The sequence below is a fragment of the Peromyscus eremicus genome, chromosome 10, assembly GCF_949786415.1.
Source record: "Peromyscus eremicus chromosome 10, PerEre_H2_v1, whole genome shotgun sequence".
NCBI classification, from domain to species: Eukaryota; Metazoa; Chordata; class Mammalia; order Rodentia; family Cricetidae; genus Peromyscus; species Peromyscus eremicus.
In genome coordinates this window covers 20,533,587-20,551,515 of record NC_081426.1, presented here as the reverse complement: position 1 = coordinate 20,551,515, position 17,929 = coordinate 20,533,587, and the positions used below count along the sequence as shown (strand labels likewise).

General features: G+C 39.2%; 1 protein-coding gene across 1 annotated transcript in view; it reads left to right on the top strand.

The window, feature by feature from the left end:
• The window catches only part of Abca13 (ATP binding cassette subfamily A member 13), a 422,866-nt gene that overhangs the window by 347,687 nt on the left and 57,250 nt on the right, over window positions 1-17,929 (top strand). The window contains exon 56 of the mRNA XM_059275000.1: window positions 16,909-17,059. Within this exon, the coding sequence (XP_059130983.1) occupies window positions 16,909-17,059 (151 nt within the window). The remainder of the gene's footprint in view (window positions 1-16,908; window positions 17,060-17,929) is intronic.

The window sequence follows — 17,929 nt, the reverse complement described above, 5'->3', positions numbered from 1 at the left end:
TGGCTCTGTTGTCATATGGTAGAACCTTCTTCAGGCTGTGGGATCTAGTGGAAACCTGTAGATCAATGGAGGCTTATCTTCAAAGGGCATTGTGGGATACTGATCTCTTCTCTTGCTCTTTCTTCCCTTAAAAATAAAATTATGAATTTCCACTGATGAATTGAGCATATGACCCAGATGGGTGGGACCGTGACTAGACAGGAATGGTCTGACTGTCTTATGAGTTTTGTGTATGACTACTCTGTGGAGGAATGAGTTTATGAAACATTGCTTTCCACATCTGAAGCACAGCAATTGCACTACTGTGCATAGAGTGGACCCTGCGGCAGCTGCTGGGGGTCTTCCACATATGCCCCATGACTGCAGCTTCCTAGAATATGGTGACACAGTGGCACAATGATTTAGAACTAGATCTTTGAGATTTGTCTTGCCCTAAGCTTTGATTTTGCCTCTACTGAGCTGTGGGAAATCCATGACTTCTCTTTTAAACATTTGTTTTCTATTCCTAAAAATGAGATAAAAACACTTTCCTCAAAGGTTGATACAGAGTATATTAGAGGGCTGGTGAGATACTTCAGCCATTAAAGACTAGGCTCACAACCAAAATGTTGAGTGTACTAGATAATCTATGTCTGAAACATAATGAGCACTTGGCAAATTTTTGCCATTGCCTAGGCTAATACTTTGCAGGAACTATGAGAACTGTGAGATTAGCACCTGGTAGATCTGTGAGAGCCTGCTCCACCAGAAATCCCTCTCTGTTCACCCCTCAAGTTCTCAGATAGCTGGATCAAAGCATCCCCTTCTGTAGCATGGCTGCCAAAGTAGTCTGATTTTTTTCATAGAAAATTCAGCTTGTCATGTAGTTTTCTCTGTTCTAGACTCTGTAGCACCTCTAGTTTCCTTTTTACCTTCAGACAACAAATCTGTTGAAAGTGTATGTGTGTGTGTGTGTGTGTGTGTGTGTGTGTGAGAGAGAGAGAGAGAGAGAGAGAGAGAGAGAGAGAGAGAGAGAGAGAGAGAACATAAGTGTAGGTATGCTTGCATATGTATGTGTGTCCTTTTTGATTTTTAAAAAAGATGAAGACACTGGCTGAATCACAGTGTCTATATTTCATCTATCTATGTTGTTGTAGGACTGTTTTGCTCGTGTGTAACATGACAGCCATCATGAAGGAACATTGCTGTGGTGGTCTATAGTAATTATATTGAGATGATTAATGCTCCCTTGTAGAAGACTGTGGGTGTCATCAATCCCTCATCTGAGATTATAGCTATTGTTCCCTTGTGCCTCTCAGCTGCATGTACTATTGGAGCATGCCAGAGTGTAGAGGGGATGAAATGCTAGCTGGGCATGGGGACTGTTCTGTGGATGAACTTCACAAGTTGCCACTGGTGCTGGGGTGGGACTTTCCAGTGCTGCAGCTGCCCTTGAGTTACCTATGCTCCTATGTAGCTCCCCATCCGGCTCCTGTCAGATAGCAAATGTATTGGTTCACCAATCTGGGCTTGGATGGAATTCTTTCTTTGGTCTATTGGTGCCCTTGCCTGGAGTGAACAGACATCTTTATGTCCCAGGCAGGAAAAGACATGGAACACTGCCTATCACCTGTGTGCCACTGTAGACATTATCTGTACTGTATTCTCAGTGTTCACTAACTGGCATCCTGGGAAGCCACTCACAGTCAGCACAGAGACTAATAAAGCTTCTTTGTCTTTTCTTTTATTATCACTTCCTATTCTTCTGGACTTTCTATTGCACACTTTTCTCTTTCAGTCTCATTTTATTAGGTACTAAGATGCTTGAGCTTGCCCCTTATAGAATTCTGTATCTATTGGCAATGTGAAGACAAATGTGGCCACGTTCTGTTTTTAGGCTGCTTTTAGAAGTGCTGCATTCTGAAAAAAAAGACAAAAAAAAAAATCACCATTAATCCCTTCAAAGAACCACCAACACAAATAAACTGTACACTGTTTGTTTGTTATTTAACAACAAATCATGCTACTAAAAAATTATGCTACTGAAGATCTAATCCTGAGGGTCTCTCTTTATTGATGGAAGTGTGATGACGTCAGCAAGGTTTTCATTTTCAGTCAGTCATTTTTTTAATCTCTAGCTTGTGTGTTTTATTTATAACTGTGGGCTAATGCTTAGGAAAGCTTTCTTACCTCAACAATGGAATTTACCCAAGGTAATAGTTCAGATGTTTTATTGGCTTTTATTTGACTAAATCCGTATTAAGTCTGTATTATATAAAGAGCAAAAGAATACTTGAATTTCAGTCTTCTAAGAGAGTTATCCATAAAGTCCAAAACCATTGATGGAATAATAAGTCTTTGCTGATGTGATATGATGTACTTACTATAGAATAAGTTATATTTATATATTTATATACACTCATATATGTATATGTGGTCTTAGTTTTGAATTTATTTGACTTTCTCTGGCTGTAGGTCTACCCTCTTCTTATAGACTGTTTTATAATGAGTTTTGACATCAAGCAAAGGTCTCTACCATTAGGTAATCTGCATTTCCCTGTTGTGAAATACGTGAAAAATGCTATAATAATCAGGTTGTGTACCAAGCTGAGCTTCATCACTCAGGACTGCAGCCTGACTTCCCATTTACAATAGCCGCTTCCTATAGACTTCATTCAGCTGATATATGCTACCCATTGTTTCTTCTGGCCATCTGTACTTGTTTATTTGATTCATATTGTAATGACTGAATTTTTCTATTACATTTTAAATTGGCTATATAGGGAAACTAATATTTATTTTTAATTTTTACCAACTATTTTATGAAATTCTTTTATTTCACTTGGTCTTTTCTTAATTTAACATCTCTACTTTTGAGACAAAAACGATGGTACTACTTTCTAATTTCTAATATTTACGTATACTTAAATTATTTTGTTGATTAATTTTACTAGAATTTTCAGAATTATGTTTAAAAGCTATAATTGAACTAAGCATGTTTTTACAAAGTTTTTTCTTTTTCAGTCCCAGCATTGATCACAGGGTCTCATGCACACAAAGCAAGCACTTTCTGGATAAGTTGTGGCCTCATCACTAGTTTTAAAGAAATTTTAATGTAACAGTTAATGCTGATTTTGCCAATTTTCAGTCTTTAAAATATTGTTTATCTTATTTCCTTCAAATAACTAATATTCCATGATTATTTGTTTCTACTTAATACTTGAACATTGAAAACTTAAAGCAAACTCTAGGTATAGGGCTGGAGCTCATTGACCTGCCTCTCTGGAGGGTGAACCATCATTTTGATACAATTCAGACGACAAAATTAAAATGTATATTTAATCTTCGTTAATGAAATATCCACTGTTGTGAATTAAGAGCCACCCCTGCATTGCGATGGTAATCCAAGTTGATCGTGTGATGTTCCTTTGAATTTTCTAAAAGTTTGACTTTCAAGAAACAGCAGTGAAACATTTTTTTAATCCCCCAAACCTGAGTCTGGAGACTAACACTTTTATTCTTTTCTGTCCTAACAATATGCTCTTGGGTTTAGATTTATACATTATCACATTATTACACCCACTCAAGCTATCACACTACTTTCTTTTCTGTGGTTAGTTTTCTTTTTTTGTTTTATTCTCCAGGTAATTTAGAGAATAATTAGACATGCTATTCTTAGCATGGGTCCATTTTGGGATAAAAATCTGACTGAGTCAGTGTGACAATCCATGTCCACAGGCCTGGTTTTACTCCCCAATGAATAGACAGAGGACAGTAGAGACATGAAGCACAAGTGACAGATGGAGGGGACAGAAAGTAGAAGTGAGCACACTGTCTCAGCTGGGCTCTGGAGCTTCATGTATAGGGTCTGAGACAGCAGAATGAGGTGTGGACAGAGGTGAGAAGCTGGAGGCAGGGTTTCTAAAGCACTTAGTGTTGACTGGTTGCTGAGAACATGAAAAAAAGGACCCTAGAAGACAGTTTTTACTTTTAAACTTTATTTTATATTTAGTCTTGATTTCCCTGTAGTACTTTTCCTTTAAAAGGAAAAATATATCTTAGTTTGTGCTCTTTTTTCTTCTTGTTCTTTTTGGGCAGAAATATAAAATATTTGTGACTGATAGACACAAAGTTATGACTTTTATATAAGATTTGTTATTCAAAAATTTAGTAGGTGCTTGTCAAATTTATTTAGCATGAAAAGAGTTTAGTATCATCATTAGTAATGACATGAAAATATTGTGTTTTTTCAAAGGTGATGAAATTATTTCATATCTTACAATTATTTCACATATAGAGCCATGCTTCCTGTGACATTCTACTAAATAACAGTCTACATATATCATGCTGGTCCTGTAAGTTAGATCATCTTGCAGCATCCTAAGAATTTTAGTTTGGTATCTATACACTTTAAACTTTACAGAAAAATATGAACTTGAATTTAAATTCTTTATCTTAGATTTTTTCCAAGTACAAGCAAATTGAAATCTTTACAAAGCTTTGGAATGTTGAAGAATGCTGTAAAGTCAAGGCATTTTAATATTCTGTCTCATATTCACCTCTAGTTTATAAACAAAAGATGAAGCTGTTGTTCATCAGCTTTATTTTCAACTTGCCTTTTAAATAGTCACTTTGAGATCTGGACAGAGAATGATCTGTAGGTAGTGTTTTGATCCTCAGCATTCTCCTAAGACTCCATGGAAAAGCTTGGTCTCCAGCTTGGTGTTTCTGGGACATAGTGAGACTCTTAAGAAGTTTGCAAAGTAGGAAGTCTTCTGTTCTTTGAGGTGTACCCTTGAAGGAGACAGAGGGACCCTGGCTTCTACTTTCTTTTCTGGTTTTCTTGTTAGGAGGTGAATGGTTGTATTTTGCCATATTCTCCCATCATGATGCATCACCAAAGTTCAAAACAATGAGGCAATTACTCACAGACTGAAAGCTCCAAAACTTTGCACCAAAATAACCTTCCATTTTGTTACATTGATGGTGTAGATATTTTGTTATAGTAACAAACGTTTACTAATATATACTTCTTGTATAGAATTTCTTAAAGGTTTAATTTTATAATTGTGTGTATATGTTTGCATCTCTTTGTGGGTATATGCACGTGTGTGCAGGTGCCCAGAGAGGCCAGAGGCATTGGATTCCCCTAGAGCTGGAATTATATATGTTTGTGAACTGCCCAGTGGGTATTGGGAACTGAGCCATCTACAAGTGCAATGCATACTCTTAACCACTGAGCCATATGTAGCCCCTAATGTAGGACTTTTTATATTCCATTTTAACGAAAACAAGAATCTTGATTTCCCTGGCTCTGTTTCAACATTGAAGTGTTAAGCAGGTGCAGAGTAGTTGAAGTGCCTTTTTCAATCTCCTGGTTTCTGATAAATGATAACTTTGTTTCTTTATGTGAAAACTCTTCCTGTAATTTTAAATTTGATATTATTCAAAACCAGGCATTTAAAGTTTAGGAAACTTCTTGGGGCTAGAGAAATGCTTCTGTGATTAAGAGCACATACTGCTTTTGTAGAGGAACCAGGCTTACTTCCCAGTACCCTTATCAGACAGCTCATATCATCTGTAACTCCAGCTGGAGAAGATCTAATGCCCTCTTCTGGCCTCCGCAGACACTGTGCTCATGTGCACGTACACACATACATACACAAACACACACACACTCATAATTAAAAACAAAAATGAATCAATAAACTGTCTTGGCAATATCTATTGTATAACTAGTAATATGTATATGATAATCTGAATCTGGATATATTTTTGGAAATAGTGTAAGTGTGTGTGTGAGATGTAGTTCTGAAAACTATTGCATCAATAGTGACATTCATGTTTTATTTTTTATCCAGATACTGTTAAATGTGGTGATAATTTTGTATAACTCCTAACACTGACCTCAAGAAGAAGTACTTTTAGGCTAAGGGGTGCTGAGATACTGGAACTAAGTTAATGTTTTCTGAATATTTTCTAAAAGTCAGCCTACATGTGTCACTAGTGACGACATCTAGATTCACAGAAATATACCATAAAATTCTATAACAGAGTAACAGATGATATGCATATCCACCTTTATTTTTTCTTGTAAGATACATCTATGAGATATTAACCTAGTCTTTCCTTTAGTAAGATATTAGATAGTATAAAATGTTTCTTACATCTCATGTTTTTAAATGCTAGTTTCCAATTAGCATTACTGTTTGGGAGTCTATGGAACCTTTAGAAGGTGCAGGCTTGTTGGAGGAAGTATGGCACTTGGGGTGGGCTTAGAGGGCTTATAGCCTCACCCCACTTCCCATTTGTGCTCTCTGCTTCCTGTGTGTGGTCAAAACTATGATCTCTCAGCTTCCTGATCTTACCTGCCACCATGCTTTCTCTGCTATTATGGACTATACACCCCAAATCATTAGCTAAAATAAACTTTTCCTTAATGTAATTTGACTTTGGTCATGGTATTTTGTTAGAGCAATGGAACAGTAATTAATGCACATGGGAAAATTTGCAACTGATATTCAAAAAGCATATGCATAATTTAATGAGATGTTTTGTTGCTCCCAGATTAATAGTATTCTCTTGATGAGATAGCAGGAAAAACATCAGCAATGTGAAAATGTTATTGTTTATGACTTCCCTTCATTAAAAGGATTATTTATTAGTTTAGTGGATTTTCTCTTAGTCATATTCACAGGAGTTAAATGTAGAAAGAGTTAAAGCTTAAATACCCCCTGAAAGAATGACAGCACTTTCCTGTTGCATGTATATTCATATTTAATTACCTATCTAAGAGGCTTGAGAAAATCCACCTGTCTTAGATGAGAACACAGGTGGTGTATGTGTGAGTTGTAGCTGAAACCTAGGATCTGAATGCATTCCAGCCTTCAGTTACATGTCCTTGATCTATATTTAATAGGCAAAGCATCATGGATATACCATATTCTCTTTGAAACAGTATCAAACTACTATTAAGGGTACTGCTTTCTGAAGCCTGGTCATACAGTTTCAGTTACTTTGTGGCATCCGTGAAGACACACATAACACTCCATCAGGCCGGACCTGGTTACCTGAACATAAAGTGTGTGGCGAATTTGGGGTTAAACCTGTAGGTAAATGTGGGCATTGGAAAGGTTAAGCAAGTGTTTGAAAAGCAAGCAAGGTGCAAATGCTGAAGTGCTGGAAAGCAAATCATGCTAGGTCCACTGAACAGCCTTTCGCTCTCATTAACTGTTTGACAGTTTACAGACTGCAGATAATATAAAGGAAATTAAATGCCTGGAGTGAGAAGGTTCTTGGCAAAGACCTCTCAGAGTGTTCTTCTGAGTTTGTATTTAATTTCTAGGGTTTTTTGAACTGTTGTGCCATTAATTAAAGAGAAAAAAGCCAGTTGGAATGCATCATGATAAAAGCCACTTGAAGTTCATTTTTATGTCAGATCCAACACTGAAAAATGTCTTGTCTTTCCAAGTGGTGCTGAAGCATAAAGCATACAGAATGTTATGACCTTCTCTATTAGGCTGAGATAACCAAGTGCAAACGTGTGGAAACTATGAAATGGATGGGGACATTTTCTAATAGCATAAATATGACTGACTCTGTGATTGCTGCTTCAGTCTCTGTGATTCCCTATGAGCCCTGCTTAGTTGATTCTGTGGCTATGTTTTCATGGTGTCCTCGATTCCTCTGGTTCCTACAGTCCTTCCTTCCCCTCTTCTGTGGGACTCCTTGAGTTGCACCTAATGTTTGGCTGTGGGTCCTTGCATCTGATCCCATCAGTTGCTGAATAAAGCCTCTTTAATGATAATTAGGATAGGTACTGATCTATGAGTATAACAGAATATCATTAGAAATCATTTCATTGATTATTATTATTATTATTATTTTTTTGCTAGTCATGTTTGATTCTATCCTGGGTGTCTGGGTTATCCAGCATCTGATCTGGTTCCTGACCCTCCAGGCACTTTTAGTCATGGGCTCTCTTTTGTGGTGTTGGCCTCAAATTGGACCAGTCATTGTCTGGCTACTCAATAAGTCTTTTATGAGAAGCTTCTTTTCCATAATCCCACACTGGTGAAGTGATTAGCACCAACATTGTTGCATGCTATGATGATTTTTTCCCTTCATACTATTGATAAGTATTGGAATGAACATCATTGGTACAAGCATGAAGAGTCATCTATGTAATGCAGGTATGAAGGGATACAAATACTTCTATAGAACATTGTGTACTGATCTTTTTATTAATTTAAAAAAGGTTTTTTTGAATTTTACATACCAACCACAGTTCCCCCTCTCTCTCCTTCTCCCAGTACCCACCCCCTTGGTACCCCCCTGTTTTGGTTAATTTAGATTAAATCCACATACTTCAGAATTTATAATCTTAAGTGTAACATTGAAATGGTTATATTCATAAAATTGCATGATGATTTTTTTAAAAAACTTCTTTATTGACTCTTTGGGAGTTTCACATCATGCACCCCAATTCTGTTCACCTCCAAGTCCCCCCAAATCCTCCCCTTATCCATGGCACGCCCCACCCCCCTACATAAGGAAACAAATCAAAGTAATCAAGCAAGCGAACAGCCAAACCAAAACCAAAGCAAAACCAAAACAAGACAAAATCAACAGAAAAATCTCTTTGCTTCTCCTTCTTTCCTGCTTCTCCAACACCTCTTTGTTTGTCCTGGCAGCAAAGGAGGCTTCAGTCTGCCACATAGTATACTTCTTTGTTTCATTAGTTTTACTGGCAAATGTTTATTACAGTGAGTTACTGGCCTGGTTCAAGGACTCTGATTTCTGGTACACCATCATCACTGAATCCTCACTGGAAGTCCCCTGGGATATCTTGTGGATGCCACAAGTCTTGGAGATCTTGTGGGTGTCATTCCACAGGATCGGTTCCCTTCACTATCCAGCAAGTCCGAGATGGGGTAGATGCTAAGGTGGGTCAACCGAAGGACAGGCTGTGGGCCTGGATAGAAGCTGACTGCTCAGTCCAGGGCTCCTGGGGCCACCCACCTCAGGTGAAGGGATAGAGTCAGCTCCCCTACATGTATGCCCTCAGGGCCGGTTCACCTTGGCCTTGGTGAGGGGTGGGAGCCATCTCTCCAACGTGCATGGTCCAGCTCTCTTGCTGTAGTGTCCAGCAAGAGGTAAGGCCAGCTTTTCCAGGGCTAGCAAAGGGTGTGGCCAGCTCAGCATGGCCCTCTGTTTGCATCTCACATGGTTCTTATGGCCTCCTGAGATGACACAGGCCACAGACATTCACACAGATGCCAGCTGCAGCTGGACCATGGACCCAGACATGGCCTTCAGCAGCAGCTTGGGGCAGGTCAACATCCTGGCTCTGGGTAGAGGGACTGGCCACTCAGGTGGGAATGGTTTCGGCCCTAACCTTGGGCCTCTATGTGACCTTTGGTGGCAATGCAGCTGGACTTGAGCAAAGACCCCAGCCATGGTAGAACCATGGATGCATGATGATTTTTAGTATTTAACCCCAGAATATTTTTTATCACCTTCTAAACAGACTCTGCATACATTAGTCTTTCTCCTTTGCTACTCCCTTCCCTAGCCATCAACTATCATGAATCTATTTTTGCCTCTATAGTTTTGTCTATCTATATACATGGACCATATGAATGAAGAAGTTCCTATAGATAGTATCATATAATAAACCTGTTTCATTTCTAATTCAGATTTTGTCAAATGTGGTGTTTTGTCTATTTAAATGGTATAAGATATTTGTCCTCTTTTAATTCAGTATATAATGATTAATTTTTAGCATATTGAACTAACTTTGTCTTCCTTGGGTTTATCTTACTTTCTTATATCTAATTCTCCTTGAGTATTACTGGGGTTGATTTCCTTATACACATGGTTCTTGACTTACTAGATTCCAAACATAGTTTTTCAACTCTATGATGGTCCAAAAGAAATATGCATTCATTAGAAACTATACTTTGAATTTTCATCTCTTCCAAGGCTAATAAAATGCAGTAATAATGCTTCCACAGTGCTCAACTGTAGGCTAATTTGAGTCCTAAAAGTGTTTAAGGTAGACCAGTTGGAGCTACACTGTTTATTCATTGAGCAATTGAAAAGTAGTAATGCGTTCCCCTCTCCTATCCCTGGAGCAGAATCTTCTTACAATAGGCTGGAACTTGATAAATAGCCCAGGCTGGACTTGAGCTCATGATTGTCTTGCCTTTACCTCTGAAGTGCTAGAGTTATAGAAATGTGTCAACACAGCTGGCAGTAAAAGCATTTTTGATTTATGATATTTTCAGTTCACATTGAGTTTACTGGGGCATAACCCCATTGTTAGTTGATGAGAGTGTGTATTTTGCAAGAATTCATATGTCTACAGTTCTAATAAGTTGCAGAGTTTTCTTTCCTTCTCATGTCCTTGGCTCCATTACCAGGCTTTTAGGATTCTTAGGAAATTTACTCAGAGTTGTATTTGTCTTTTCTTTGTTTGAAACAGACTGAAGGATTGATGTTTGTCTTCAAACATTCATTAGAACTCACTACTGAAACTATCTTGTTGGTCCAGGGGTTAAATTGTGAGCACTTTAAAGAGTTCTTGTTCAACCTAATTCCTTGTGCACCTGTTGAAAAAAGTTTGTTTTACTCCATTCAAACAATTCAGTTGTTTGTTTATTCTTAGGTACCTGTTCATCCACTATGGATTTGTCCCCACAAGAATTTGAGTACTGCTTTACCATAAACCTCTCTGCTTCTATATCTTAATGGAAATGTTTGTTGCAATTTTATCATGTGAATCTTTGTTTGTTATTGTTGTGGTTGTTTGTTTTATTTTTGTTTTTCTTGGCCAGTGTAGCTAAGTTTGGAGTTTTTATTTCCCCAAAGAATTAACTTGTGACTTTGAAGGTTTTTGTTATTGTTTTGTCTTTTCTATTTTATCTATTCCTTTAATCTTTTCTGCTATTCCTCATGATCTAGGTTTACTTTGTCTCATTTCTTTTTTGTTTCAGATCAAGACAGTTCATATATTTTTTTTTTTTTACTGAACCTTTTAGGTAAAAGGAAAAACAGTTCTTCCTAATATTTTCTGTAGTGATAGTAAAATATTTGAGGTTGCACAGAGCTTTTAAAGCATTACATTTCTCAAATGTTGAGATCAAGTAAACAAGTTTGAACTCCCTAGATTTTCCATTTGACTCTTCTTTATCCACAATAACAAGCTCTCATTCCTTGCGTAAGTTTCAAGGGCAAGGTTTCATTGTGGCTGATGCCTTTATCACTGCTATCTCCATCAGTATCTAGTAATCCCACATCACAGAGAAGTTTTGCATTTGGTGGGATTGGGACACTAGGCTGTCCTTTTCTTCTTATGTCCCTCCCATCACTGTCCCAAGGTAGGAGAGCCTCAGTTACAGAGTCCCTTCATTTTCTCCTGTGTACGGGCTTATCTGGCCTTATCTGACTCTGTAGACCCACATCTTTTTATCTCTAAAGAACAATATCAGTTCTGCTTAGCTCCTTAGCCTCTTGGAACCATTTTCTGCATCTCATTGTCATCTGTCACAAGGACCTGAGCTTCAGGAAGATGTGAGCATGTTTCTTATCACAGTGAAGTGTCCTTCTCTTCGGACCCATGCCTGCCATTGCTACCATTGCTACACTTTACCTGGAGGTGTCCTGCATTTGATCCAGGTGTCAATGTTTCATGGGCCAAGACTTTCTGAATAGTTTTAATTAAGTATTTGATTTCCTTTTAGTTATAAAACATTTTAGACTTTCAAAAAAACCAAATCCCAGATTGACCTCAACTCTGGTAATGAATTTAAACTAACATGCTTGCAACTACAGATAACACACACATACAGAAACATGAGTATAAATATACATACGTATATACACAGAGAGAAATTATATATATATATATATATATATATATATATATATATATATATATATATATATAATTCTATTGAGTTATCTCCCTATTAGGTTTATCCAAGTTAGTAACTAAATATACAAGGATTCTTGAAACTTATATTTTCATTCAACCTTTGCATTTTTGCATGAGACAAACAAATACCCTGTGGTGAGTCATGATGTAAAATGTATTCATTGTTTATCAGACTACAAATTCAAGAGGACATCCTCCTTGACAGTCTCATTTCCTATACAAGAATGAGTAAAGGACACACATGTCATGAGAATGATTGTGTAACAATCACAGTATTATTGCACACTAGAGGAAGAAGATCCTACCAGACATGGGTTGAGTGAAGACTGCCTGCTTTAGAGATGAGGATTTATTGCTGTTTTTCCATGGTAGAAGGAAGAGCTGGACTGTGAGTTCCCCCAGGTGGCCTTTGTAAAGATAAAGAACCAGTCAGAATAGTTTAAGGTATGGTAGGGAAGGAAGAGGAAGGAGGGAAGAGGGAAAAGAAGAGGGAGAGGAGATGTATTCTATTGGGAGAATTTGCTGATGTGATTGTGGAGCCTGAGAAGTCCTACAACAAGCTATTTGTCATTCATAAAGTGGAGACTCAGGAGTGCCAGTAGAGTGATTCAGTTCAAGTCCTCAAACCCAGAGCCAAGGAAATTGGTGTTGTAGTTCTCATCTGAAAACCCAGTGATCAGCTGGTTCTACCTCTGCCCTCTAAAGTCCAGAATGTTCTCACAGTGCTCTCATGCCAGAAGGAGAAGGGAAAGGGTATACCAGCTCTGGGAATGAAAGGATGGGAGGGAAGAGGAGAGGGGAAGAGACAAGGAGAGAAGAAGAGGGAAGAAACAAGGAAGAAAAAGAGGGAGGGGATGAGGAGGAAGGAGAGGAGAGGGAGGGGGAGAGAGAAAGGTGAATTTGTTTCTTCTGTCTTTCTGTTTCATCTGGCCCTCAAGCAGGTGGGATGGTACCCTGCTGCTTTAAGTGTGCTTCCCTGAGCCAGGGCTTTTCTGGAAACACTCTCACAGACACACTCAGAAGTAACACTTTCCAGATGTCTATAGATCTAATTTATTTATTATTATCATTTTTCCTTTTTTGTTTTTGAAATTAGAATATAATTTCAGTATTTCTCCCCATCTCAACCCTCCCAAATACTCCTCATTACTTATTTCAAATTCATGACCTCTTTTTTATTATTCTTAATTCAGTCAAGTTGATTCTTATTAAATATCACAATCATATGCTTTTTGAGATCCCAGTGTTTATGACCTAATCCTCTTTTCAAAGGTACTACCTTTTAATACTATTGCTTAGAAGACTAGCTTCCAATGTCTAAATTCAGGGGTTTCACATGCATCCTGGAGAGCACTGATATGTAAACGGCGCTGGTGGCAGCACTGGTTACTGGCGGAAAAGTCACGGGCCATGGCCACAACTACCAGAGTTACAAAGAGCTTTATTAGAAGGAAGGAAGGAAGGGATAGGAGGGGGAAGAGCCAGGCCTGGAGAGAAAGAAAGATGGCAGGAGCAGAGCAGAGAGCAGGGAGCAGAGAGGGAACAGAGAGAGAGAGGAGAGCAGAGAGAGAGAGAGAGAACAGAGAGAGAGGGTGGGGGTCCATGTCCAGCTGTTTTAAGGCGCAGATTGTGTGACCATGCCGTGCTTATGTAGTCACCAGTGCCCACTGATGACATAAGATGCAAGACCCCAAGGAGTGAGAGCAGGATTCTAACAAGCATGAAATAAGCGTAAGGGCATGTTGTTAAGTGAAAGCATCCATGGCATGCTCTATGTGTTCCTTCAACTCTGTGACATACTGACAGAGGTGAAGTCACCAAACACAAAAACACCAATGCACCTGAAGCTTGGTACAAGACTAGAAGGGGTTTGTTAGACTGGAAGTGAGTGAGATTAGTCTTGCTGGTCCTGTCAGTGGTGGGTACCTGACAGGGAACACTGTGAAATAAAACTAGAGCACACAGTACAAACCTTCCCTACATGCTGGACTTAGCTGTTAGATCACTTGTAGCTGGAGAGCTTCTCTCCAGCTCCTGCCAAGCCCTGGCAGTCCTGCAGCTCACTTATAAAATAAACACACAGACTCTTATATTATTTAAACTGTTTGGCCTAATGGCTCAGGCTTCTAGCTATCTACTTCTTACATCTTAATTAACCCATTTCTATAAGTCTATACCTTGCTACATGGCTCGTGGCTTACCAGGAGCTTACATGTTGGTACTCATGGCAGCAGATGGCAGTGTCTCCTGACTCAGCCTTCCTGTTCCCAGAATTCTCTTTTCTGCTTGTCCTGCCTATACTTCCTGCCTGGCTACTGGCCAATCAGCATTTTATTTATACAGAGCAATATGCACAGCATTCAGTTATAGCAAGTCTGTCATGGTGGTGCACACCTATCCCAATGGGAGCATGGTGAAAGGGAGGATAGTGACATATGAAAGCTTGTGATGACCTTTGCAATTGGGCCTGTTAACTCTTTCTATTTTTCATATATTCAGTGAAAGTTTATGTACACTTGTTATAATTAAATTGAATTATAAAATCTTCAATTGAAATTTTAAGGGTTGATACATTATTTACAATAGTTTCTTTGTGGAAATATTACTGTGATAGCCATTTATTAAGAACATATGTGCTAAATATGAAGCTCATTGATAGACACATACATATACACATACACCTACACACACACATATACACACCTACACTCATATACACACATAAACCCATTAGTATGCTGGACTCATGGGTTGCTACTGGGAGGAAAGAAAGTTTTGTACTCTACCATCTTAGGTTCTTCACTAGGGCCCAGGTAATTAAACCAACAAAGGTATATTTAATTGCATATATACAAACAAGAGTTTTACAAAGAACAATTATGTATTATATATATACATATATATGTAACTATAGAAAAAGAAACTAATGGAAAAGAAAAGACGAAAGGAAGGTTTCTTAGTTAGGGTTTCTATTTCTGTGAAGAGACACCATGACCACTCTTATAAGGAACTCATACAATTGGGGTGGCTGGTTTACAGTTTCAGAGGTTCAGTCCATTATCATCATGGTGGGGAGCATGGTGGCATGCACACAGACGTGCTGGTGAAGTAGCTGAGAGTCCTACATCTTGCAGGCAATAGGAAATGATCTGAGGGTCACACTGAGCAAAGCTTGAGCAGAAGAGACCTCAAAGCCCAACCCACAGTAACACATTTCCTCTAACAAGGCCATATCTACTCCAACAAAGCCACATCTCCTAATAGTGCCACTCCCTTTGGGGGCCATTTTCTCTTAAACCACCACAGAAGGGCAGGAGAGAGGAAGGCTCAAATGATGGATTAGAGGAGAAAGGCTTATCACAGGTATTATCAAATGGAAAGGGGTTTGGAGCTTTGGGTAGGAAGGTGAGTTCTGGAGAAGAGAGGAAGTGTCTGGTAAATTCACCTCTTCTCCTTGTATTTCTAGGTGATCAGAGCAGTCACTGTAAGAAGCAAGTGCAGAGATGTCTTTGCAAGTTGGCGTGTCCTTTACACAGGGGAAGTTTGTGAACTCTTTATCAGGGAGCTGGGGAAAGATAAAATAGCTTTCTCAGAGTTTGCTGGTTTAAGTAAGCTGTTACTTTTAGCTGAATAGTCCATGTGCCAAGATACACATTTTGGTGTGGCATTTTCTGGTACCCTTCATTTGTCATTAGATGAAAATAATTGTGCAAAATTGTTAGCTATAAGAAACACAGTAGAGCAATTGAGACTGATGAGTCAGTGTTGCTAGAATCCTAAACGGTCTCATAATAAAAACCCAGAGCCAGATATTGGGGTAAATGCTGAAAGATCAGAGGAGACAAGCCACAGCCACTTCTCACCTCGCCAGTTCCTCAGACAATCCTGTCTCCATGGATCCTCAGACTGAATGCTCCTGAGTCCTCAGCTACAAAGGGCCTGAATTCCTGTCTCTTCCTGCCTTGTATGCCTTTCTCCACCCAGCCATTTCACTTCCTATTTCAACCTTCTTAGTGCTGGGATTAATGGTGTGTGTGCTTCCCAAATACTAGGGTTAAAGGTGTGTGTCATCCCTGCCTGGCTCTGTTTCTTTTTTTATCTAGTCTAGGGTGGCCTTGAACTCACAAAGGTCCAGACAGATCTCTGCCTCCCAGGTGCTAGGATTAAAGGGGTGTGATACCCCTGCCTGTGGTGATATTTTATTTGTGCTGAAATGTGATATTTTATTTTTATGTTAATAAGTAAAGTTTGCCTGGAGATCAGAGGCCATAGCCAGCCGTAAACAGAAGTCAGACAGTGGTGGCACATGCCCTTAATACAGTCACATAGCAGGCAGAGTCTCTGTGTGTTCAAGGACACAGCCAAGTGTGGTGACACACGCCTTTAATCCCAGTATCAACCACAGAGACCTGGAGGTCTGTATAAATAGGCAGTGACAAGGAAGTGAGGTGACTGAGTTAAGAGCCAATGAGAAGGCAGAACAGCAAGGCAATAAAGGCTCAGGTTAGACAGGAAGAGGTTCTCATGGGAAGCAATGGCGGTGTGGTGAGCTAAGGTTAGTTTGGTGGCTATCACTATTGCTCTGATCTCTATGGCTTGCACCCCTGTATTTGGCTCTGTGTTTCTTATTTAATAAGACTGTTTAGAAATTAATCTACAACTGCCTGAACCTCTATGGCTAACTCTGTGACTGGCTCTGTCCTCTGATCATCAGGTAAGTTTTATTTCTTAGATTATAAACAATATATCCCAGCACTCAGGGGGCAGAAGCAGGCAGATATCTATGAGTTCGAGGCCAGCCTGGGCTATAGAGTGAGTTCCAGGAAAGGGGCAAAGCTACACAGAGAAACACTGTCTCAAAAAAAAAAAACAACAACCAATAAACAAACAAACAAACAAACAAACAATATATCTCCATAAGTCAGATCTAAGGGATGGCTTGATATATATTCATAAAGCCTTTTGTCAGCCTGTTCTACTTGTGTGTGCAGAGATATGGTGGATCTGACTTCTGCTAGCAAAGTGGGCATCCTCTTTGGCTACTGTCCACAGCAGGATGCCCTGGATGAGCTCCTGACTGGCTGGGAACATCTCCAATACTACTGTAGCCTCCGTGGGATTCCAAAGCAGTACATTCCAGAGGTAAGCAATCTTGGGGGTTTCCAGAGAAAAAGGATCCACTAAGGGATCCTAGTCTATCAGCTGTGGCTCCAAGGCTGTTCTCTCAACCCAGGATAAGAAGTCATACCACCAGATGAGTTCATGGAAGTTATTTTCCAACATTAAAATTTGTATTAGTATTGTATATTTAAAAATGTGTCTTTGAGAGAGTGTTCTATGCAAGGAGATAAGCAAAAAATAATACCCTCTGTTACTCTGTATCCCTAAGTTTTTCTCTTTTTCCTATAAATGGCTGTGTATTTCCTGGCCTATGGATTTGTGGTCAGGAATAAATAAAGCAAAACTGGACACAGAGTGTTTGTGGAACTTGGGAGTTGTTGAAGTGGATAGCTCCTTTGGGAGCATGCAGAAAGTTTCCTGTGAGGAGTGCCTGGGTGGTCTCGGGAGAATGAAGGAGTACCTGGAACTGCAAGAACTCTCAGGCCTCCCTACACGCTGCCTGAGAGTGATGGAGAGCAGGTGAAGCAGTGGCCAGGGGAGACTCATCTCTTCTCTTGATGAAAGCTGTGGTCAGATCAGAGCTAATAGCCTTGACAGACAACTCAAAGGACTTTTAAAGTGGGAATGCATCGGATTGGAAGGCGCTTAAAGCACATTTTACTCTTTGTACACCTCTTTGTAGTATGTGAAGTGCTGGCTAGATTTCTGGTTCTGCAAAATGAGTAGGATAAAAGGGGGTGGAGCTTCTTGGTATACCATCAATCAGAGTCTACAGGAGTCGTAACTTCCTAGGATTCACAGTAGGCAAAGCTAATAGCCACTGACACTGCTGGTCCATGACAATGTATTCTCTGGGTTGTTTTTGTAATGCTGTAGTCTCTCTTTTTTTAT